The following is a 24,353-nucleotide window of genomic DNA, read 5'->3' as shown; positions in this document are numbered from 1 at the left end:
AACAAGAGTTCAAAGTAAATTTATCATCAAAGTACATACATGTCACCACATAATGCTACCTGAAATGCATTTTCTTGCAGATGTTCACTGTAAGTACAAAGAAATGTAATAGAGTCATTAAAAAAAATACACAGCATAGATGAGCAAACAACCAATGTGCAAAGGACAACAAACTGTGTGAATACAAAGAAGAAAAAGAAAACAAAATAATCATAATAAAAAGTATATAAACAATAAATATCAAGAGCCTATGTTGTAGTGTCCTTGAAAGTGAGTCCATAGGTTGTGGAATCAGTTCTGTAGTAGGATGAGTGAAGTTTCCCCTCCAGTTCAAGAGCCTGATGGTTAAGGGGTAGTAACTGTTCCTGAACCTGGTAGTGTGGGACCTGATGCTCCTGTACTTCCTTCCTGATGGCAGCAGTGAGAAGAGAGCATGACCTGGATGTTGGGGGTCCTTGATGAATGCTGCTTGCCTGCAACAGCACTCCTTGTAAATTGTGCTCAGTGATGGGCAGGGCTTTACCCATGCTGAACTGGGCTGTATCCACTATTTTTGTAGGCTTTGCTGTTCAAGGAAAATGATTCAGGGTTATTAAAACTCAAAACACTACAGTAATTATTAATGTATACATCATAGTAACAAGTGAAAAGGAAGAATATAAAGGAAATGGAAATAGAATTTGCAAATTGAATTGGATGGCTGGTGCTAGTTGAAAAGGAAGTACCATTGTTAGCAGTAACAATGTATTACCCCTCTGTGCTACAAGTTCTAGAATTCTATTGCTGACAATAAATTTTCTTTCTTTTGCAGGAAAGCCAATTCAAATCAAGCCCAGATTTTGACTGCCACCTCTAACTATCCCCTCAAGAAACTACTTCAACACCAACTAGTGATTGGAAATCAGTGAAGGACTGCTTTGGCACAGTTTTACTTCTAATGAAATTGTACTATACAGCATTTAGTCTTGCAATTCTTACTATTGTTTTGCACAAAAAAAAAATCCTGTAGAAATTTTTGTTTCTTTCTCTAGTGAATCCTTTCTAATGAGGAGGACCCATAAGAAAAGCCTTCAGGAATGCCACATTCGCAGATAAGTTACCATCATCTACCATCCAGGGGTAATGAAAGTCATCATATTCAACAAAGATTCTCCAACAGATAGCCACTTGGACTCTAAATGTCTGAGATGTGTTTGAAGTTTATTTTTCTGTCCCATTCCGCTGAAATATTATAAACTGTGGAAACTCCCTCCAGTTATATTGTTGATTCTTACTATTTTACATGTTATACCCGTGTAAGTGAGACTTTTATTTTGGTTGTGCGTGCTGTAGTCAGAGTTTTGCTTCACGTCAAATCTCTTTCACTGTGACTTCAAAGGCTTGGATGCTTACGATGAATGCAGAGATGGAAAACACTTACTTTCCCCAGTTTCAACATCTTGTTACCTTAATGAATAAGTTTCCCAAAAAAAAATGCAGACCCAAGCCCTTTCTCCCTATTCTCTAAATTTGGGGATTAGTTTGCAGTTGTGAACTTCATCACTGAAAATGTGTTGATGCATTATTTCATCATGTATCTATCACGTTTTTAATTATAGTAATTGTGATAAGTTAATAAACTTTGAAATTTTGTTTGATAGGTAACAATTTCATAAAGGGTATTAATGTTTTTAAACTAGAATCTGCCATTGGTCTAAGCTTCAATGATTGTGTTGCTCTCGGTTATGCACTGCCTACACATCCAATATATTATAATGGTCAGCACTGACAGAACAGATCTAAGGGAAATAGAAGATCCTTGAGTGAGTTGTATTTGGGCTATCCCAGGCATCTTCTAGCAGATATAGACTAGATGCCTTTAATACATTTCCACACCCCAACATATGTTAGCCTTGGCAGACAAAGGAAAGAACAAAATATTAGAGAAAGGAGGAATTCAAAGAAGAAAAAGCTTTTCTGTTTTTAAAGGTGCAGATCAAAATTACTTGTTTTCGATACTAGCTTATAAATGGCCATTTTTATCCGTAAGAGAAATAATAGGCATCAATATTTTTATTCTTGATATCACAAGAACTGTCCACTAAAAATTCTGCAATTTAAAGACATTTTAGTACCTTGACACAGATCTTAATGTGCCCATTTAGCAGGTGCATTTTGGTGCCAATAAGTAAATCTATGTTGACGGGTAATAACTTGAATTATTCATACTAATTTTTGGTATTTTGCGCACATGGTAAATGATTTGCTGCTAGCGCTGAAGCTGGTGCATTGAGCACTAACAGCTTTTCTCTAGTGAGCAGCTTTTGATGGCAAGAAAGGCACAGATAGGGAGGACAGGAGGAGCACAACCAGAAAAAAATTAAAATGTATGTTTATGTAGTTCTTATGGAATTAATGTAACCTGCATTTCAGCCTCATTCCAAACAGCAGAGTATCTGTAAATCCTAGTATCTTTATTCCCCTATTACATGGCTAATACGTGGAGCGAGGTGAGCCTTTTGCAGTGGTTTTGAGGGGAATGTTTCCACACTTAATTTTATATGGAGTAAGTGCCCTTTGTACTTCAGCATAAATCTTGGTTGTATTGTCATTTAGGGAAGATGTTAGCAGTAAAGATCACATGTATGCAAAGACATTCATAGGAATATCACTAACATCACTCAAAAATATGTGTAACAATAACTCTTGCACACAATGTTATGCGTCTCATTGATAAAAGGATTTTGTGTTATTTATTGACTGAAAATGGCTTTCCTGAAGAAATTATTTCTATTTAATTCTTATTAAATGTTATATTTTTCTTGCGGTTTACAAATGAATTTTATGTGATTTATTATTGTCTCCAAAATTTTCAAGTATACTTGTTTTCAAAGCAAACTATTCTGAATAACTGTTTGGAACAGCAGCATCTGAATGTTCTGCAGAAGCTTCTGGATCTATTTAAACGCATTTCTGAGTTGGATATTAAATTTAGCCAGTGCATATTAAGTACATTATATGGAATTCTATCAGTCAGAGAGCATTAAAAGCATTAATTAGTAAAAAGAAGTTGTAATTAAAGAATGCACGTTTATTTACCTGATATCTTTTACATCCACGTTATACTTGTGTGGTCACCATTATTATATAGACAAATGCAGGAACTAGTCTTCACACAGCAAATTAGATTTCAAATGAATATTACTGATGATATGAGTTACAGGATAAATACTTGGGAGGGGGCTGTACATAACCACATGCCAGTGTGCATTCTTAAGACCTACTACAGCCCCTTCTCTGGTAGGACTTTATGTATTACTTTCAAAACTCCCTTTTGAATGTATTTTACAGATTTCACCCCATTTAAATGACTTGTGTAGATCCCAGTTAATACTGGGGAAATTGAAATCCCTCACTACTATAACCTTAGTGTTTTACACTGTATTGCAATTCACCTGCATATTTGTTCCTCTAATTCTTACTGACCATTGGGAGGCCTACAGTATAATCCCATTAAAGTCATTGTCCACGTTTCTAAGTTCTGCCCATACTGTCTCCCTGCCTGATCCCTCCTGGATATCCACCCTGACTACTGTCGTAATGTTCTCCCTGACCCAAGTACAACAATTCCCCCCACCTTTGGTACCCCCATCTGCCATCTTGAGACTAGTGTTCAAAACTTGTATCCCCCAGAACATTAAGCTACCAGTGCTGCCCTTCCCTCAACCATGTTGCCATGATTGCAATAATATCATAATTGGATGTGCTGATCCATGCTCTCAGCTCACCTGTCTTGCCTGCAGGACACCTTGCATTGAAGTAAATACAGTTAAGGCTACACAGCCCTCTCTTGCTTTCCTACCTGTCTCTATCTACTGTGTCCACTGGATTTGCCTGTTCTATTTTCTGCATATGATTCCCACTCACTGCCTGCTGCAGTGTCATTCCTGGTCCCACCTCTCTGCTCGTTTAAACCTGTCTGAGTAGCACTTGCAAATCTCCCTGCAAGGATATTCAACCCTTCCAGTTTAAATGCAACTTATCATTCTTGTAGATCTGTTCCAGAGGAAATTGTAATGATCCAAATACCTTGTGCCCTCTCCCTTGCACCAACTCCTTATCCATGCAGTTACCTGTTCTACCCTCCATTTCTATACTATAGTGTGTGGCTAAGGGAGTAATCCTGAAATGACAATCATAGAGATCCTGATTTTCAGTATTCTACCTATTCCCTGAATTCCTGTTGCAGGGCTCTATCTCCCTTCTCACTGAGGTCATTAGTACCAATTTAGATAATGACTTCTCACTGTTTGGAATAGCTGCACTGCCTGTCTGCCAAGTCCTCCTAGTGGTCACCCTCCTAAACCTTTGGTGTGACTTCTTCTCTGAAGCTCTTATCTAAACCACTCTCTGCCTCCTTAATCCTCCTCAGTCTCCAAACACCACTCCAACCAATCTGTGGTTTGAACTGTTCTGCAACTGAACAAGCTTCCTGCAAATATAGTCACAAGCTGTTTCTGATCTCCAATGTTTTACAGGAAGTACATGCCATGCCACAGTCTACTGTTTCTATCCCTCATTACTACTGGGTTTAAAAGAAAAGAGAGGTCTTGCCTCGACTTACTGATATCACTGCTCATTCTCCACCAAAGCCTCAGCACTTAGTCCTCAAGCTTAGTGCTATGACCTCAGAACTGTTGCTTCCACTGGCTGTCCCCTGATAGTAGGCTTGCTGGTTGGAAAAGTAACTTTCCCCTACCTTACACAGTCTTTTTATACCCCTCCTCCCCTCAAACTTAACACTTGGATTTCTGGTAGAGGCAAAAACATATGGAATGAAAAGTGACAGTGGCCATTTTTGAATCATTTCAAGTTATGTTGAAAATTAACTGCTGCCAGAGGAAGTGAAGGAGATGTGTACAATTATGCCATTTAAAAGGCATTTGAGCTATTTCATGGATATGAATGGTTCAGTGGGATGGATACATGCCAATTAGACAGCTTGATCAGCAAGGACAAGTTTGGTTGAAGGGCTTGTTTCCATGTTTGTAGCTCTATGACTTTACATTATGATAGATGTGTATACATCTGATGTGCTTGGGCGGGGCACATATCAAATAACGTCATTCCCTGTGTGCTCCAGGGAAAATGATACAAAACTGTCCTAACAGCAACTATGGTTAGCTGAAGCACAAGCACCTCTTCTGAAGCATAGGCTACCAACAGTAGCTCACTAAAGTCCTCTGTCCATGGCCAGTCTTCCAAATTGCCTCCAGGTGTAGCCCAGCTTTTTAGTGTATCCTTCCTCTCCGTGGATGAAGTCTTTGGAGCTTTTGTTGGTGTTTCTATAGCACAGGGTTTTTATGGGATGGAATTGCTAGCCCCATACCCAAATTCCTCCTTTCATACCTGGCCTGAGACCATCCACGGTGCAGTATGAATCCCACTAAGCTCTTCTAAAGACTGTTACAGCAATAATTGATCCTGCAGAGAAGGATGATATTTGGGTCTTAATTATGAATCACCGGAGTGGGACCTCACAAAAGTAAATCAAATTTGTTTATTCTTTGGGCCCCCTACTTTCTTTCTGATTCTAACTTGATCAGGCAAAGTCCCAACATTCACCCCTCACCTGATACACCACATTGTTCCACATGCTCTGGTCATTTCCCTGATCCAACCCCACTCCTCAGTTCTGAGGTCACGCTCCATAGTTTTTCTAATATGTTAGCAGTTCCTATGGATTGCTTTGAAATAACAGCATAGTTGCTGAACCCCTGCAATGGAAGTTGTCTCACAACTGAAGGTTTTACAACTAGGTTTTGCAGTGGACAGAACCCTCTTTCAGATGATATTATTACAAGAAGGGTACAAATGCGGATGCAATGATTAAATTACCAAAATAATAACCCATTGGGTTGAGCTGTAAATTGAAATCCCATCATGGTAGACAATTAATTAATTCAACTGATATTTTTAAAATACTATCCTGAGAATGGCAAACAAAAACTACTGGTTATTTTAACAAATCAGCTGTTAAATTTACATAAACACAAGAAATTCACAAATGCTGAAAATCCAGAGTAACCCACACGAAATACTGGAGGAACTGTACAGGTAAGGCTGCATCTATGGAAAAGAATAAACATTCAACGTTTCGGGCCAAGACTCCTCTTCAGGACTCGGGTCATGATGAATGGAGAATTACCAACTTTTATAGTTACTATTTTCTCCAGCGTTATTTTCTTGTCAAGACGCGTTTCCTTTAGTTTCTTGTCGTCTCTAGATTCCTGGTTACGAAGTTAACACATGCTCGGACATTCTGGAATTCTGAGTTCAATTCCGGCACTGCCGTGTGGGATAGATGAATTTTCTCCCGCAGTCTAAAGATTTATCGGATAGGCTAATTGATCATTGTAAATGATCCCGTGATTAGTTTAGAATTAATTGGCTTTGTCGGGGATTGCCGCGACGGCTGCTAGAAGAGAAAGTGATAGCGAAATAGCGCAAATAAAAAATAATACTGAGAACAGGAGTTGTAAAGAGAGAATGTGAGTGGTAATTCAAGGTAACAAGGATAATCTTGTTATGTTGGTAAGGGATAGAGTGTAAAGAAAACATATGAATATACTGTATGGGGAAGAAATAACAATTAGACAAATAAATCTACAATAAATGTTAATCCAAAGGTGCTGTATCTAAATGTTCTCAGTATCATTTTTCTTTTTTTGCCCTGTTTGTCTTCTATTGCAGATTGGTTGTTTGTCAGTTTTTGTTTATGTACAGGTTTTCATAAATTCTATTGTATTTATCTTTCCAGTAAATACCTGCAAAAATGCATTTCAAGTTGTATATGGTAACATATACATATTTTGTTGACAAATGTATTGTGAACTTTGAATAATCAATTTCCTGCTCTGCCTTTTTGTTCCACTCTAGTTTTCTAGATTCCCTCTACTAAGACCCCATGACCTCCAACCACACTGTCTTTAGTTTAAAGCTCAACTGGCTTGATTATATAATCTGATACTTCAATGCTTAACCACAGTAGTATTACATTTAAAGCTTAACTTTTGCTGTTCGAACCAATGGAGAAACATTCCTTTCTTTTTTTAATCTTTTTATTAATTTTCGATTGAATGAAGAAACATTCCAATGGACCCAAAGGGAAAATAGCTTTTTCTTTCTTTGCCAACAAAATACTATGTCAGCAACAAATACCAATCATACAGAATCGTTATTTTCGTTTGCATTGCCTTTAGAGAATTTGTCCATGACTTTCAAAATGTTCATATGAACTACCGGCCAACCCAGTTTGTTGGTGAGATCTGCTGGTCAACAGGATGAAAGTAGTGAAGAGTAAAACTGTGGGCAGAAATAGAGAAGAGAGTAAAAGACCATAAAACCATAAATAATTCGAGCAGAATTAAGCCATTTGGCCCATTGTCTTTCCACCATTCCATCATAGGTGATTTATTATCCCTCTCAACCCATTCTCCAGCAAGTTTTTTGAAACTTATATTGAAAGAAGTGGATATTTGGGTAGAGAAATAATTAAGGTAAAGTCTGTACTAATCTATAATTGTTATTATTCTCCATTTTTATTTTACTGTCCATAAGCATCTCTTAAGTGTTCTTTTTATTTAAAAAATACGGTTTTGACATAAGCATTAAAAAAGACAAAATGTGCCCAAGCAAATCAGCAATGAAATGGAAAAATAATTCAAGCCCAATTTTCATTGAAGAAGCTTTTATTGTCAAGATCTACCCTAGATAACATAGAACAGCACAACATAGGGACAGGCCCTTCACTCATGATGTCTGTGCCAACTATGTTTCTAAGTTAAACCAATTTCTTTTTCCGGCACATGATCCATATCCCTCCATTCCCATAGAAATGAATCCGTCTTGGCTCTGCTGGTGGGAGCTGGTGAGCTCTAAACATTTCTGAATGTGCCAGCAATGAATACATGGAATTCTGACAAATGATCTTCTGCCTAAATGTTAACTGTCTTTCTCTTTCCACAGATAGTGCCTGAACTGTTGAGTTTGTCCAGCGTCATTTATTTTTATTTGATTTCCAGCATTTGAAATTTTTGTGGAATTCTGGCAGTGCTGCGAGAATTCTTCCTCAATCACAATAAAGACGATCTGTGTGCAAATAGTCTTTTGAATTTTGCGTGTGTATTTTAAAAAATGGAAATAGTCCTTTATCTATAAGGTACCTTTGAACGTGAACCTGGAAAGAGCACTATGTCAGGTCATTCTTACCTTCAGCCATTACATTCTATAATGAGTCAACCTATAGCCAGGGAAGTGATGCCCCCCCCTCCTGTTAGACCGATTGAGATAACTTTTTTCTATTCTTTCTTATTTCTCTTCTAATATTTGTAGATTTGTTTATCTGTGCACCTGTAATGCTACTGTGATACTGTCATTCCCTTTCGGATCAATAAAGTATCTGTCTATCTCTATCTATGTGAAGATCTCAATAAGATTTTGATCAGGTATTACATTAATTTAAGTATTTTCTTTCTACTTGGTATAGTATGTAAACTGGACCTACCCATTGGTCTTATTAAAGAACTTGAGGGATTTTTTGCTCCTGTTAAAGCCATACACTGATTCAGAGCAAAAGGTGGAAGAAAATGGAAGTCCTTCCTTGGTTGAGCAATCTGTTGCAGGACCTAAAAATATTGGTGGCTTGAATGACAGTGCTGTTGGATTATTTCCCTAATGTTAATCCCTTAATGCTTGGTCCCATCTATATATACAGCTGTTAATTAAAAGAACTACGCAAGTTTGACGTATGTGTAAGTCTGAGACAGCGCTGATAATCTTTTGGAGCTGGAACATGATTCTGGAGAATCACATTCCAGCTCTTTCCACAACTATAATGATCTTCAACTTATCAAGACAACTGGATTCTTGGCAGCAAAACACAAGGCAGAGATGTAGTCGCAGAGTGCAGAGTTTCAAAAAAAAATCAGCAAAACAGATACTTGAATTTTTGGGCTAAAATTTAACTGAGGAAGTATACAGTAAATGTTGAGTTACTGGATTGAACCTAATTGATATATCTAAGTAACCTGATAAAGGTAGAAGTCTTGAAAAACTGATAAGGTGAGTTTAAATTCCAGAGTGTTATTTGTAAGAAAAATTGCATTAATATGGACCCTCCTCTTATGTTCGTAAGATGTATATTCATTTATTGATTCACAGGACATTGACATCACTAGAAATGTCAGCATTTTTCATGCATCCCTAATTCCCCGTTATCTTAGGAAATACCTCTTCTACCAAATTGCAACATCCTTCTGGACACTCCAGCCAGTTTTCCCTATTGCTAGAATTTTGAATTCTTATGGAAGAAAACACAGCACGGATCTGAACTAACCAGTTTGAACCAACCACTGACAACTAACTTACTTAAGGTAATTTAGCACTATTTGAAGAACAACTTTTCTTGGTAAAATAAAAACAGAAAATGCTGAAAACTCTCAGCATGTCAGGCAGAAATGATGTTGACATTGATGTTCAAAGCTACTTCATCAGACTGAAGATTTCCTTGTGTTTTGCCTATAGTTCATTCCTCATTTAATACCATTTACTTCATTGCTGTTTGTGGGAGCTTGCTGTGAATCTCCAACCCGTTTGTATTCATGGTTCACTTTCCCCCACCCGTCAACACCATTCAGAACCTTCCTTATTATTTATGCTCACTGTCGACCGTACCCCTAATCGCAGTTTCTTGAGGTCACTGCCTGCAGCTTATTAAATTCACTATTTGAGCACATGCATATTACTTCCTACTTTCCAATTTCTTGTTTTTTTTCCTATTCACATTATTTTTGACATAGTTCCCCCCAGTTACATTTGTTTCCTCTCTCCAACCTTACCCTGGCCTTACCACAACCGCATTCAGATTTACCTTCAATTGATAAAACTTTTGGGAATGCTTCACTCCCATTTATTTGTATTATTTTCTAAATGAGAGCAGATTAAACTAAATAATTTCTCCATACCAAATGAATTTTAAAGCTACAAAGAAACCCTTGTGACCTTTCTTTTAATCTCTATAGATGTAATAAATTAATTTTGAAGTAAAATAGCCAAAACTGAGTTCATTAATTTAATTAGATTTTGTTACACGTTTGCCATGAACAGAACTGAACAACTCCAAAAAAGCAGATTCTGGTTCACTTTCTGGTCTGCTGCTAAGTTCACGCATTAGTCTGTGAGGACACTACGGTTCACCATATCATTGAGGGCTCCTGATTTCTATCCAGTGACATCTGTTGAAAAGTAGACATGCACAGATGCCAAGTGAGAACTCAGCTGATCTTTGACGTAATGCCTTATACAGTCAAACAACATCTTGAGACAAGTCTAGGTTAGCAGAAGTGAAAAACTCCTCTTGGGGGATATTATACCCCAACATAACTAGTCAAAAATTTAAAGAGAGGTGGGGAGGTAATAACATGCAAACACTCTTTTGCAGTTGATTTTAATTTTTTTTAAATCAGAAAAAAAATTAACACCTATTTAGAAAAAAATAAACAAGTGATGAGCCCCAAGGTGGTGACAGTCTGGAGCAGTAAGATAGATGGCAGAGCACTTGTGCAACTGTTAAAGGGTAACTTGAGTTCAACAAATTACTTCATATGCATTAGAGGCCTCAAGTACTTCAGAGTATTTGGCCACATCTCAATTTATAATTACTTGTACAGTACTATCAACATTTGTGCCAAGAATGGTTCGGAAGAAGTGTTGGGGAGGAAGGTGTGTGCTGCTATTGTTTTGCTCAGTATTTATCTATCAACCAACACAAACGAAGCTGATTATCTACTCATTATCACATGGACAATCATGAAGCCTTGATGTGAATATTGGCTACCTGATTTTATACCATGGTGACTGCATTTAAGTAGTAGTCATTGGTGATGTGCTTCAATTCTGTATAGTATAGTAGAGCATTATAACACACCCTTTGTCCCACTCTGTGCCAACTGTCAAGTACCCACTTATATTAATCCCATTTGCCGGCATGTGGTTCATAGCTTGTGTCTTGGCAATTAAAGGGCTTGTCTAGATACTTCTGAAATGTTCTGAAAATCTTAGTGTCCATCATTTTCTCCATTAGGCATCCCAAACTGCTAGGTGAAAAAAAATCTTTCTTTGATCTCCTCTAAACGTTATACTCCTTACTTTGACTCTCTGCTATAGGCAATAGTGAACCTGTTTATTTATACAACTGTATCCAGTCTCCACTCATTCTTCAAAACCTATTCAATCTCTCCTCAAAACTGAAACACTTCATCCCAAGTAACCCTCTACTAAGCAATCTACATTAGGTTGATCAAAACTGAAACAATATTCCACATGTGACCTCACCAATTTTTCATAAAGTTGTACCAGTCTGTGCTCTTCTGCTCCGTGCCCCGTTTAAGGGCTAACATGCTTTAATGCGCCTTCTTTAACATGCTATCTACCTGCGCAATCACCTGCAGAGAGCTTTGACATACACCAAGTTTCCTCTCTGTTCCAACATACCCAGCATTCATTGTATATGTCCTACCCTTATTTGACCTCTCAAAATGTAATGCTTCACATTCATCAGGATTAAATCTCATCTGTTACTGCTCTGCCCAATTTGCTAACTCATCAAAATGTTTCTGTAGCCTCACTATCCATAACACCACCAATCTTTGGTTATATACAAAGCTATGGATTGCCCTGGGATAAAGACTGGCATGCAGTTTTGTTCTTGATCCCGGAAGTTTTGCTCTCCTCACAACTTTATTTGAGGTTTTGAAAACAGACTAGGGGAGACTTCACAAGATTAGTTCACAGCAGAGCATCTTTCATTTAGGATCCCCAATAAGCTCTTAGAGCAGGACATAGTTATTCATCAGAGAAATGTAGAATTAAGACTGATTGGATCAAGAGCTCAGTCTCAGGGAACAAGGTTGTAGTGAATGACAGTTCACTGAATTTCTCCAGGAACTGGCTGGAGCAGTGCGGGTTGTTTTGGTGATGAGAATAAGTAATGTTCATTATTATCTGGGGTCAGCAACTAATACGATGCACATGAGGAGGACATGGAGAATATTTCTGGAGCATTTTTCCCTCAATGACCAGAGATTTTAGCTGATGTTTCACCTTTTATTTTTTTTATATTTTAGATACAGATTCAGGTTTATTTGTGATATGCACATCAAAACATACAGTGAAATGTCACTTGCATTAACAACCACATGCCCAAGGATGTACTGCCACACATTCTGGTACCAAAGTAACACATCCACAATTTTCAACACAACACAAGCAACAGCAACGAAATGAAACAAGGCAACAGCAGTAAAGTAAGATTCCCTCCCACCCATTCACACACACCTCAGGCCTCTGATCCCAGAACAGGCCGCCAATCCTTGGCCCTGGACTCTCAGACTTGCAGATATCAGGTCTCCAACCTCCATTCTTTGGTCCAGATACACAAACTTGATCTTCGGCCCTCTACCTTCAGACTTGCCGACTTTGGTCTTCGACCTTTCAGGCTTTCTACCTCTGAACTCACAGAGCTTTGGACTTTGACTTTCAGCTTTGTCGTCTGGGCTTTGCTGACCTCTGAGAATCGAGGCTAGAACTCACTAATCATGGGTTTTGATCTTTGGGTCTTGACTGACCTGACTTCCGGGATCATTGACCTTTGACCGCAGATGATTTTGGGCCTTAATAGGTCCTTCTGGCTGAAAGACCCTATTCCACCTATAACACCTACAGGTAAGTGGTTACACCTATTAATCCATGTGTCCTTGGAATGTGGGAGGAAACCAGGGCACTCAGAGAAATCTACATGATCACAGGGAGAATACACAATCTCCATACAGACTCTGTGCTTCCCAGGGACACATGGCATCCGAATGAAGTAAGGATGTCTGCACATGAATAAATAGCTATGCCCATCATAATTTTATGTACCAAAATCAGCCCTCCACTCCACCACTCCATTGTGTGAGACAGTCACATTTGGCCAATCATGACATAATGATGGTGCTGATGAAGGGTCTCGACCCAAAACATTGACTGTTTATTTTCCTTCATAGATGCTGCCTGACCTGCTGAGTTCATCTGGTATTTTATGTGTGTTACTCATGACATCCTGCCTGCTTTTCCTAGTGGGTTTGTTATCAGCTGCCCTTCATCTCATGTTGATGTGAAGATCTCATGTCAGCACCTCTGATTTGGCAGGAGGACTGCAGACTTCAATTCAAAGATGAATTTGGCCTGAGCTTTAACACCTGCTTTGTCATCATCACAGAAAGGTACTGGCTACAAGTCCATATTGTGATGGTGGGAACCTGGTGATAAGGCATCATCAGGGCTAAAGGAGCATGAGATAAAAATATGAACAGAAGAAGCTGTTTATGGCAATCCCAAATCTTATGTCTATAATATTTAAGGAGGGAAACATCTAGAGTAACATAAAGCATTGGACAGTTCTGTAAAAATGGATTGGATGATTTGGCACGGTAGCAGGACAGTGGGCCTTAATTAGTTATTGGTATTTGGTTTCTTATTGTCACTTGTATCAAGATAGAGTGAAAAACTTTGTTTTACATGCCATCTATATAGATCAGTCCAAACACACAGTAAGTACATCGTGGTAGTACAAAGGGAAAAGCAGGAACAGAAAGCAGAATATAGTGTTACAGTTACAGAGAGACTGCAGTAGAGGTAAAGGAATCAGGTGCAAAGGCCACAACATGATAAGTTGAGAGATCAAAAGTTCATCTTTCTTGTACAAGAGGCACGTTCAAGTATCTTATAATGGTGGGGTAGAAGCTGTCCCTGAGCTTGGTGGTACAATTCGCTTTTACCCGATGGGAGGCAGCAGAAGAGAGAATTGCCAGGGTGGGTGGGGCCTTTGGATGTGTTGGTTGCTTTCTCGAGGGAGCTGGAATTGTAAACAGAGTCAATGGAGCGTAGCTGGGTTTGTGATAGAGTGGGCTGTGTCCACAACTCTGCAGTTTCTTGTGGTGTTGGGGCGAAAAGTCATCATACAAGCTGAGCAGCATTCAGATAGGAATCTTTCTATGGCTCATCTATTAAAATTGGTGAGGGTCATCAGGGACATTGATATTTAAGGAGCAAGGATTGGGGTCCAGGAGGAATAAGTAAAGAAAGTTCAAGAGAACACTGGCAAGACTGGCTACTTGGGCCATACCAATCTTGCAAGACAGTTTCTAAGATCACAAAAGCACAATGAACAGATGCTTTTATTTGATTTATCTCTGAGAAAAATCTTTCAACATTAACTAACATTTACCAGTAGAGGTCAGCATAGGAGATTGGTAGTCATTCTGTATCCTGTAGATGGCTAACATGCTATTCCATTTTTACCTGAGAAGATTATGTATTTATTACACCAATGCACTGATAGAATATAGCTAACTCATTTTATAAATTTTACAGAAAAATGTGATATCAAAGTAAGAGATTTGCACACAAAAGTAATGAGAGATTCCCATTCCCACCCCTCAGCCATCCGAAATGGTTCTTAACTTCCCACTCCTAGTCAATAGATGTTACAGATATTACACTTGGTTGTTCTTGCGCCTACTGATAAATCATCACGTTTTGGGTTCGGACATTGTCTCAATCGGGTCAGGCATCAGCTGGTGTGTGGTGGCCCTATAGAAAAGCATAGTCATTGACTTCCACTCTGTTCAAGTTGCATCTACAGATGAATGGAATTTAACATTAATATGTGTTTTTTGGTGTAGAATATTGGAACAAGAGTAGGTCATTCAGTTCATTTATCCTGTTTCATACTTAAATTAGGGCCAACATGTTCATCAACCCTATTTTTTTGTGCACTTGTTGAAAATCCCCACATATCCTAACCCAACCACAGTTTATTGCTCTTGGGCTTGTTCAACCCCAGCATCCTGATTTCCAGACTTCTGTTCTACCAGAAGAATCACTTCCTGATTTCAATCCTGAATGGTTTAGCCCCAGCTTTAAGATTAAGGCTTCTCCTCCCTCATCCACTCAAGATCACACAAGAAACGTATCCACCTACCAACTCATTGCAACATTTTAAACCTGTCCACGTTCAACTCTCAAACAAGATTACAACAGTAGGCAAGAAGACACTCAGGCTCTCCCCTGCGGACTGAATATAGGTGCTCCACACAGCCGTGAGCTAATCTGTGTTCGGTTACTTTGGTGTGGACGCAGTCATGCAGTCACATCATGAGCTTTGTCCTTTCACAAATCCAGGAATCACTGTATTGTTTGCAAGACAGTGACTCCTTGATTTCTGAAAGGACAGTCTTCCCAGAAAGCTTTTATTTTGGCAGAATTTTGTGAATCAAAAGGATTTTCTCACTATTTGAAAGCCAAAAATTCAGGTTCCTGGCCAGTATTCCTTTTCAGAGGAAGGAACAACACAAATGAAAATACTTAATAAAAGTGTCTAGAATCATAAGAATGTTATTAAATTAATAAACACATTTGAAATTAAAACAAATCTGGTAACTTCCTAGCGTATTCACTGAATGGAAGTGGTGGCTTTTCACATTGAGTTGGTGGTAGTAGAAGCAGAAGGCAGAGATGTCACTGCTGCTCATACAACACTGATGCAGGTGAATCTATACTTGGTGAAGCTGGTACTGTTGACAGCAAGGGCTCCTCCTGTGGTTTTTCCTGTTAATTGATGAAGAAACTAAACACAGACCTGAGAAGAAGTCTTACAGTTCTCCCCCATCTGATAACTCTCCTTATTAAGTTCTTGTATTGAGGTGTGGGGACAAACGGCAATCGTTAAACGGGACCCGGCAAAAGTAGACTGGGAGCACGCACTAGCAGGTAGATAGTTTGTAAAACAAAGAACAAACTGCTGCAAGAGCTCAGGACTGGATGCAGAGTCTTCACCCTAAATGTCGGTCGTCCCTTGCCTCCACAGATGTAGTTTGACTTGCTGAGTTCTTTCACACAATTGACTGCAGATGATGTAAATTGGTGCAAAAAGATCAAATTGTATTTGCTCCAAATGACATCATCTGTAATTGACCATATTGGACAAGTGAAAGTAATTCAGAAGTGTAATAATGAGAATTCAGGTTAAACATGTTCCCATAAGGGTAAAAGATATGGATAAGAAATCCAAGGAACCCTGGATATTGAGGATAATCAAGGCTTAATAAGGAACAGTGGGAAAAATAAAGGCAGGTGCAGAGAACTGAAAACAGGGGAGACCCTTCAGGAATGTAGAAAGTCGTAGAGTCCTACAGCACAGAGACACCCTTCGGCCCAATTGGTCTGCACTGATCATGATTCCCAACTAACCTGCCTACGTCTGGCCCATATCCTTTAAACCTTTCCTGTCCATATACCTGTCCAGGTAACTTTTAAATATTGTTAATGTATCTGCTTCGACCACTTCCTCTGGCAGCTCATTCCATATACTGACCACCCTCTCTGGGTGAAAAGTTACGATTAACTTCAAATAAAGTGTCCTCCCTTCTCATCTTAAATGTATACTCTTGAGTTTCCGATTCTCGTTCCTTTGGAAAAAGACTGTGTGTGTTCACCTTATCTATGGCCCTCATGATTTTCTACACTTCTGTAACACCACCCCTCATCCTCCTGTGCTCCAATGAAGAAGTCCCAATCTACTCAACCTCTTTCCATAACCCAATCCCTCGGGTCCTGGTGACTCCCCTCTGCACCGTTTCCAGCTTAATGATATATTTCCAATAGCAAGGTGCTCAAAACTGAACACAATATTTCAAAATATTGCCTCACCAACATCATACCAAAGTGCTGGAGGTATTTAATAAAAGAAATTAGAAGGGCAAGGTGGAGCACAAAGCATCACTGACCTGTAAGATGAACAAAAATCCTAAGGCATTTTATGCACGTTAAAAAAGTAAGTAACCAAAGAAAGAATGTGACGTACAAAGACAAAAGGACCAAATGTGCATGGAGCAAGAAAATAAACATCGCAAATGAACACTTATTATGAGCAGAGGGGATAGTAGTGGAGAATACGGGAAGCAGACCCTGAAATTCTAAATGCTTCCATGAAAAAGGAGTAATCGAATGCCTTAATGACTTAAAGATGGATAAACTCTCATGGAGATGGGAGGCAAGGATACACATTGCTGAAGCCTTGAGGGGAATTTAAGTATTTGGTGGTCATAGATGAGGTCCGAATGACTGGAGGTCAGCAAACGCAGTACCTTTATACAAGGAGGTCAGCTTGTATAAACCAGGTAATTGTAGGCTTGTGAGTCTAAAGTCAGTGGTAGGTGTCAGGAAATATAGAGGAGGCGTGACCCAAAAGCAGAGCAGTGGAGACCATTCAGTGGTGAGCTATCACTTTAATAACAAACTGGAAAACAACAAGCCACGAGGGGCCACAAAGCAGGAGACAACAGAAACTAAACTCACAGGCAACAAAGTAACTGAAGGCTAGGAGAAACTAGTTGAGGTTGGCTGGTTTGATAAGTGAACAAGGATTGTGGTTGAGACCTGGGTATAAATAGGCTGCAGGTGGTGAGTTGGAAATGATTGGCAGTTGATTAGCTGGGTGGATATGAGGTGGAGCCTGCCTGTGCAGGCCTGAGAGGACACCTCTCGCCTGGCTGCTTCTGATGGCCCAGAATGATCTGGATGGGTCTTGTGGAGCTCCCAGTTGAGGGATGGATCCAAGATGAAACTGGATTGTCCCAAGACCTCTCCTCCAGGCCATACCCTCCCTAGTCGACTAGGTACTGCACAACCTATCTACAATGACATGAATCTGTCAACCGGTGAACTGTGATTATGTTCCAGCATCCTGGGTTCCAGAGGTGTAGGCTCAGGTGGGTTGAGTGGTCCATTGACAACGGGCTTGAGGCAGGACACGTAGAAGGTAGATGTGATCCTGAGGGACAGTGGCAGCTGGAGAAGGTAAGCGACTGGATTGATATGATGAATACTCTTGAAGGAACGAATGAACTGGAGCGGGAGCTTGCAGATGTCAGTGCACAGGGGCAGATGTTGGGTGGACAGCCAATACTGTCTCCGGGCCAGAGTAGCGTGGCTTGGCACCACTAGCAGTTGGTCTAGCAGAGGTAGGTGCAGTTGGCAGCTAGGATGGCCCTCCGTGCCCTTTTCTGAGCATTCCAATAATGGAAAAACAGGGCCCTTGCAGACATGACCTCCACTGCTGGCTCTACTGCAGGGAATTACGGGAGTTGGAAGCCATGAAATACTTCAAAGTGTGACATACCTGCGGCAGATGAGATGTGTAGGTTGTTGGATAGCTTGGCCTAAAGTCAATACTTCTTCCACGTGGAAGGGTTGGAGTTGGTGAAGCATCACAGAAGATTTCCACTTGCTGACTGTCTATTGGTCTGTGGACAAACTCGTTGAGGTTCAGAGGAGGGAGCAGAAGGCTTGCCAGTTGAATTGTGGGCCCCAGTCCAACACAATGTCCTGAGGGAAGCCATGGAAGTAAATGACATGTTGGAGATCAAGTCCGCTGTCTCAGCAGCTGAAGGAAGATTGGGGAGGGCAATGAAGTGGACTGCATTAGAGAACTGGTCCACCAATGTCATGGCCCCATTGGAAGGTGGCAAACCTGTGATGAAATCCATGGTGATGTGGGATCACAGGTGTCAAGGGTCAAGGGACTGCTAGAGGCCACAGCAGCCCAGAGGGCACATTGAAGGCAGGCAATGACGAACTGATGTACATCTGTGATTATGGTGGTCCACCAAAGCCAGCATTGCAGAAAATCCAGAGTCTATTGTACACCTGGATAGCTGAAGGGGGATGAGGAATGCAGCCACTGGAGTGCCTCAGAGTGCATACATGCGGTTAACAGGCATGTCAGCGGAGCAGGCTCATACTGTAGGGCCTGGGAGATCTGCTTCTCAAACTCTCAAATGATCAGGGCGAGGATCCAATGATGGGCTGAGGGTCAATCTCTGTTTCTGCTGGGTTTACTATCAAGACATCCCATCTGCCTTAGAGTTTTTAGAGCCGGGTTGGTAGGAGATGGTGAAGTTGGATTCCTCAAAGAAGATGGCCCAGTGAGTCTGACATGGATAAGTTTGGTCAGTCTGTTGTATGGATATGAGGTTCTTGTGATCAGTCCAGATCAGGAAGGGCTCTTGTTTGTGATTAATTAATGGATGTGGCTTTGTTAGAAGGAGATCTTGTCTGACCAGTTAGATTGAATTTTGCACAGATGTTACAACACATGACAAGGACAGTGTGGTTGATATAATCTACATAGACATCAGAAAGGACTTTGCCATTTACATTTAATACACTGGCCTGCGATTCACTTCAATCAAAATAAAACAAATGGGATATTAAATTTAAAAAAGAAAAGAACAAAGAAAGAAAAATTATAGCTTCTATATTCTATAGGACTATAAATGTAGCTGTAGATAAAGGCAATCCATTCATTATAACTATTACTGAACATACCTGATCAATGCAGAGTGACAGGTATTCAAACAAATATAGTACAGAATATGGCCAGGCTTTAACTTAATTCATTCCATAAGCGAGGCTGTATTATTTTGTTCACCTCTCACTCGTCTAGCATCTAAGGTCAGCTAAGGCATGTTGGTGAAGGATTGGAGTCACTAACTGTCCAAAAGTAAGAAAGTAGATTTTCTCCCCAAAGGACACTAATGAAGTATTTGGCTTTTAGAATAATAAGCAGTATTGATAATTTTTACAAATACATTTTTTTTCCTTTTTTGATTTTTCTTGTAATTTAACTTTTCAAACAGCTACGGCGGAATTTAAACTCACTTTATTGTTCAGGCCTCTGGATTAACAGTCCAATATAATATCCACAATATAACTAAACTTACAACCTGAATTATTTTCCGCAATATTGGGGAATCTAATGTGGGGACTTCCAGATAAAGTAAGCATGCGTAATTTTTTCAGTGCAGTTTCCACTCCACTGTTGTAATTTCAATGGAAAATATATGAAAACCTCTCTTACCCGTGGCTGGCTTCCCACACACTCATAGCAAACATTACATGTCAGAAGATTTGAAAGCCCAAGGAAATTACACCAAGATTCATCACCAGCAACTTTTTGAACTTCCAGAGTTCAAGGTAAATTTATTATCAATGCATGCATATGTTGCCATATATAAGTTTGAGGTTCATTTTCTTGCAGGCATTTTCTGGGATAAAGAGACTTACAATAGAATTTTTGAAAAACTTTACAAAAGCGGGCAAAGACTGACAAACAACCAACGTGCAAAAGAGGACAAACTGCAAATAAAAAAACACTGAGAACATGAATTGTAAAGAGTCCCTGAAAGCGAGTCTGCAGGTTGTAGAATCAGTGGAGAGTAATTGCAGTCAAAGTTATACATGCTGCTCCAGAAGCCTGATGTTGTAGTAGCTGGTTTTGAACCTGGTGGTGTGGGATCTAAGACTTCTTTGACTTATTAATCTCAAAGTTCAGTTCCAAGTGTATTGGCATTGTGTTATGATTAGATATACCTCCACGCGTATCGACCGATAACATAATTCACTCGTTGTCACTCTACAAAGCTCAAGATCTGCCCTGATGCAGTCAATGCCCTATAGCACTTGCTGAAACAGAACCTTACGGCATAACAGAGGCCATTTGACCTATTGTGCCTACTCATTTAAAATGTTTTCCAATTAAATCTATTCATTTGCTCTTCACTCAAAGATCTGAAGAGTTGTACAGGTATTACCAACTAAATATCCAGTTCCCTTTCAAATTATGACTAGGTGTGAAATTTAACCTTTGCAAAGCCTGATGTCAGCACTCACCCCTCTACTACCAAAACAGCTGAAATCTGTGATTCATTCTGATAGGACCTCAACCAGTATTGAGCAACCGGTGAAAAGTTTTTAAAATGTTAGCTATCACATCAACATTTACTTACAGTTTACACCACATCTACATATGATTGGACAAAACAAATACTGTATTCCATATATTAATTATCCATGTGATTCCCCCACCCCCTCACTTCACTATATTATAGATACCAGCTATAATTTGTGAAAGTCGGAATAGTGTGGTGTGGTAAGAGTTGGATTATAGACTGTGATCCTAAAAATTAGTTGATATGGCAAAGCTGACCTGCTGGAGTCTATGGGATCAGTGAGAGGGGATCTAATTTGAACAATCAGAGATCTGCAGATGCTGGAAATCTGGAGCATTTGTGGAAAGAGAAACAGAAATAACATTTTAGGTTAAAGCCCGAGAGCAAAGCTTGGGATTGGAATTGGTTTATTATTGTCAGGTGTACCAAAAGAGAGCAAAAAGCTTTTGTTTGCTATCATGACAGACCACTCCTTATATAAGTACTGTACATCGAGTTAGTACAAAAGAAAAACAGAATGCAGAATATTGTGTTACAATAATGAAGGAAGCACAGTGGAAGTGCACAAGTCAAATTCAAGGGCTAGGAGCAGATAGATTGGGTGCTCATGAATTCATCTTTTAGCATGTTGCAGATCCATTCAAGCATCTTATAACAGCAGGATAGAAGCTATTCTTGAACCTGCTGGTACGTACTCTCAAACTTTTGTATTTTCCACTCGACGGTAGAGAGAAGAAAAGAGAATGGGAGGGGCACTTCATATTGTTGCCTGCTTTCCCAAGGTAGTGTAAGATGTAGACGGAATAAATGGAGGGGAGGCTCATATCATAAACATGAGACATTCTGCAGATGCTGGAAGTCCAAAGCAACACACACAAAATGCTAAAAGTACTCAGCAGGTCAGACAGCGTTTATTGAAATGAATAAACAATCAACATTTCAGGCTGAGACCCTTCTTCAAGACTGGGGCTGGATTGTGTGATGAAGTGGGCTGTGTTCACAATTCCCTGTTCTTTGACTTGAAACCTTCAACTTACTTTTCTTTCCATAGGTGCTGTCTGACCAGCTGAGTGCTTAATGCATTTTCCGTTTTTCATTTCTAATTTGCACAGGTTTGGGTCAATTGTGCAAGCTTCTGGGAGTAAACACAGTTTACAAGATCATACCCACGTTCCCTTTCAGATTTAGGAATGTGTGTTTTGGGATCCCAGCAGCCTTGCTGTTTGTACTGCCTTTCCAGAGGGCAAGCTGTCTTATCTCACTATGTGTCCACAATCCATACCATATTAGATCTCACAATATTGGGAACTGAGAACAATGCTCACCCTGAACAGCAAAAATGTAGATTTATTTTGCAAATATGCTTCTACTTCCTCAGGAGGCTAAAACAATTTGGTATAGTCCCTTTGACCTTTGCCAATTTTTATTGATGCACCATAGAAGGCATAACAGTCTGGTATGGCAACTGCTCTACCCATAGCCATAAAAAAACTACAGAGAGATGTGAACACATCTCAGCCTATTACATCATGAAAACCAGCTTCCCCTCAATGGATTCTGTCTACACTTCTTGCAGCCTTAGTAAAGCAGTCAGCGTAATCAAAGTAGCCACCCACCCCAGACATTCTCTCTTCTTCCCTCTGCCATCAAGAAGAAGATTCAAAAGCCTCCAGTTGCCTGTTGCTTTAATTCTCTATCCCACTTGTAGAGTCATAGAGTAAACACAGCACTAAAATAGGCTCTTCATCCTCCAGTTGCCTGTCGCTTTAATTCTCTATCCCACTTGTAGAGTCATAGAGTAAACACAGCACTAAAATAGGCTCTTCATCCTCCAGTTGCCTGTCGCTTTAATTCTCTATCCCACTTGTAGAGTCACGAGTAAACACAGCACTAAAATAGGCCCTTCATCCCAACTAGTCCATGCCAAATGCAGCATCTCCCTGCTAGTCCCAGCTGCCTGCTTTTGGCTGATTACCCTCCAAGCCCCTACCCCCCATGTATATATCCAACTGTCCCTTAAATGTTGCCCCTATGCCTGCCTCAACCATTTTCTCTGACAGCTCTTCCCAGGTACTCTGTTGAAAGAAGTTAACTCTCAGGTTTCCTTTAAATCTCTCCTCTCTTATTTTGTATCTGTGTCTTCTACTTTTGAACACCCCAAACCTGGGGAAAACACTATGATTGTGTCGTTTTATCTGCTCCCCTCATGAGAGTCATCTCTCACTGTCTTGCACCTCAGGGATTAAGGATCCATGGCTAACCTCTCCCTATAACGCTGGCCTCCAACCCAGACAGCACCCACGTAAATATTCTTTACTCTCTTCCTGGCTTGACAATGTCTTTCCTATAAAAGACATTGTACTCTAGATTCTGATTCTTTGGTTCCCTATACTGCTTCAAAAAACCTCAACCTTAGTTTGAGGAACAGCTTCCAAGCTGGAACACTACAGCATTTTGGACTTCCAATTAAATTTAACAGCTTCAATTTATCAGCTATTTCAGTCTTGTAACCCACCCTCCCAGAATTATGTTCCCCTTTCTCCACTGCTGGTAGGTTTAAACTATTGGGACCTCTCTTAGGACTATGCCTTTATCTCCACGAGCGAATACTACCCTCTTCCAGGGTGCACACTTGTGTCTTTCAGCCTCTCTTAGTCTGCACTCCATTACAGACATTTATTTAGTTCTCCCCACCACATGCCATTTACTCTGCAACTTGAAACTCTTCTTATTTCAAACACTTCTTATTTCTGTTGAGGAGTCATTGACCTCACTCTATTTCTCTCTCCATAGGTGCTGCCTGACAGGATGAGTATTTCCAGCATTTTCAATTCATATTTTTGATTTCCTGGATCAATGGTATTTTGCTTTTAATATAACATGTTATAGTTTGCAGGTTGCATTGCAACTTATCCTTAAATTAAGAAAATTACTAACTTCTCTGGACAATATTACACACTGAAAATGGATAGATTCCAATTTCTGTTTCAATATTTGAAAAAAACCATCAATATATGCAGAAAACACATTGCACATTTTACAAATGGCTTTAGATGTTATATCTGGTTACAGATATCACACTTCATGAACACTTTGCAACCTGAAACTTACAAGCACATTTCAATCAGCAAAGTTCTCAAACCCAATGAAAAAATAAACTCTGTTTGACTCCAGTTACATTTGCTTTTAGCAATTAGTCTTCTTGTTTTCTTACACGTTGATCTATCTTTGAAGCAGAATATTACATTATACAGTTTCGGATGTCCAAGTCCGTCCTGTGAAAATTAACTTGTACAGCAGAGAAGAAAGGATTGGTACTGGCCTGCATTCCTCTGCCTGGTAGGCGTGATAGAGTGCTGGTTCATGATGCATTGAATCAGCTTTCTTGATGTATCAGGTGCCTGAGATCTGAGCTGTGTTATTTACTCTGAGGGCCTAGACATCAGGAGCCCTGGTAAATGTTTGGGAAACCCAGGAATA

At 39.8% G+C, this 24,353-nt stretch overlaps 1 protein-coding gene across 3 annotated transcripts in view; it reads left to right on the top strand.

Moving 5' to 3' along the window:
* The window catches only part of zc3h3 (zinc finger CCCH-type containing 3), a 292,758-nt gene extending 289,939 nt beyond the window's left edge, over positions 1–2,819 (top strand). For all 3 annotated transcript variants that reach the window (XR_011886238.1, XM_072259794.1, XM_072259780.1), the window contains one exon: positions 812–2,819. Coding sequence is in view for 2 of the 3 variants with exons in the window: in XM_072259794.1 (XP_072115895.1) it covers positions 812–843 (32 nt within the window). In the remaining variant the exon portion in view is untranslated. The remainder of the gene's footprint in view (positions 1–811) is intronic.
* Positions 2,820–24,353: the final 21,534 nt, after the last annotated feature.

Source organism: Mobula birostris, chromosome 1 (genome assembly GCF_030028105.1).
Source record: "Mobula birostris isolate sMobBir1 chromosome 1, sMobBir1.hap1, whole genome shotgun sequence".
Classification (NCBI taxonomy): domain Eukaryota; kingdom Metazoa; phylum Chordata; class Chondrichthyes; order Myliobatiformes; family Myliobatidae; genus Mobula; species Mobula birostris.
Note: the sequence above shows the minus strand (reverse complement) of the source record. Positions and strands in the feature narration are given on the sequence as shown.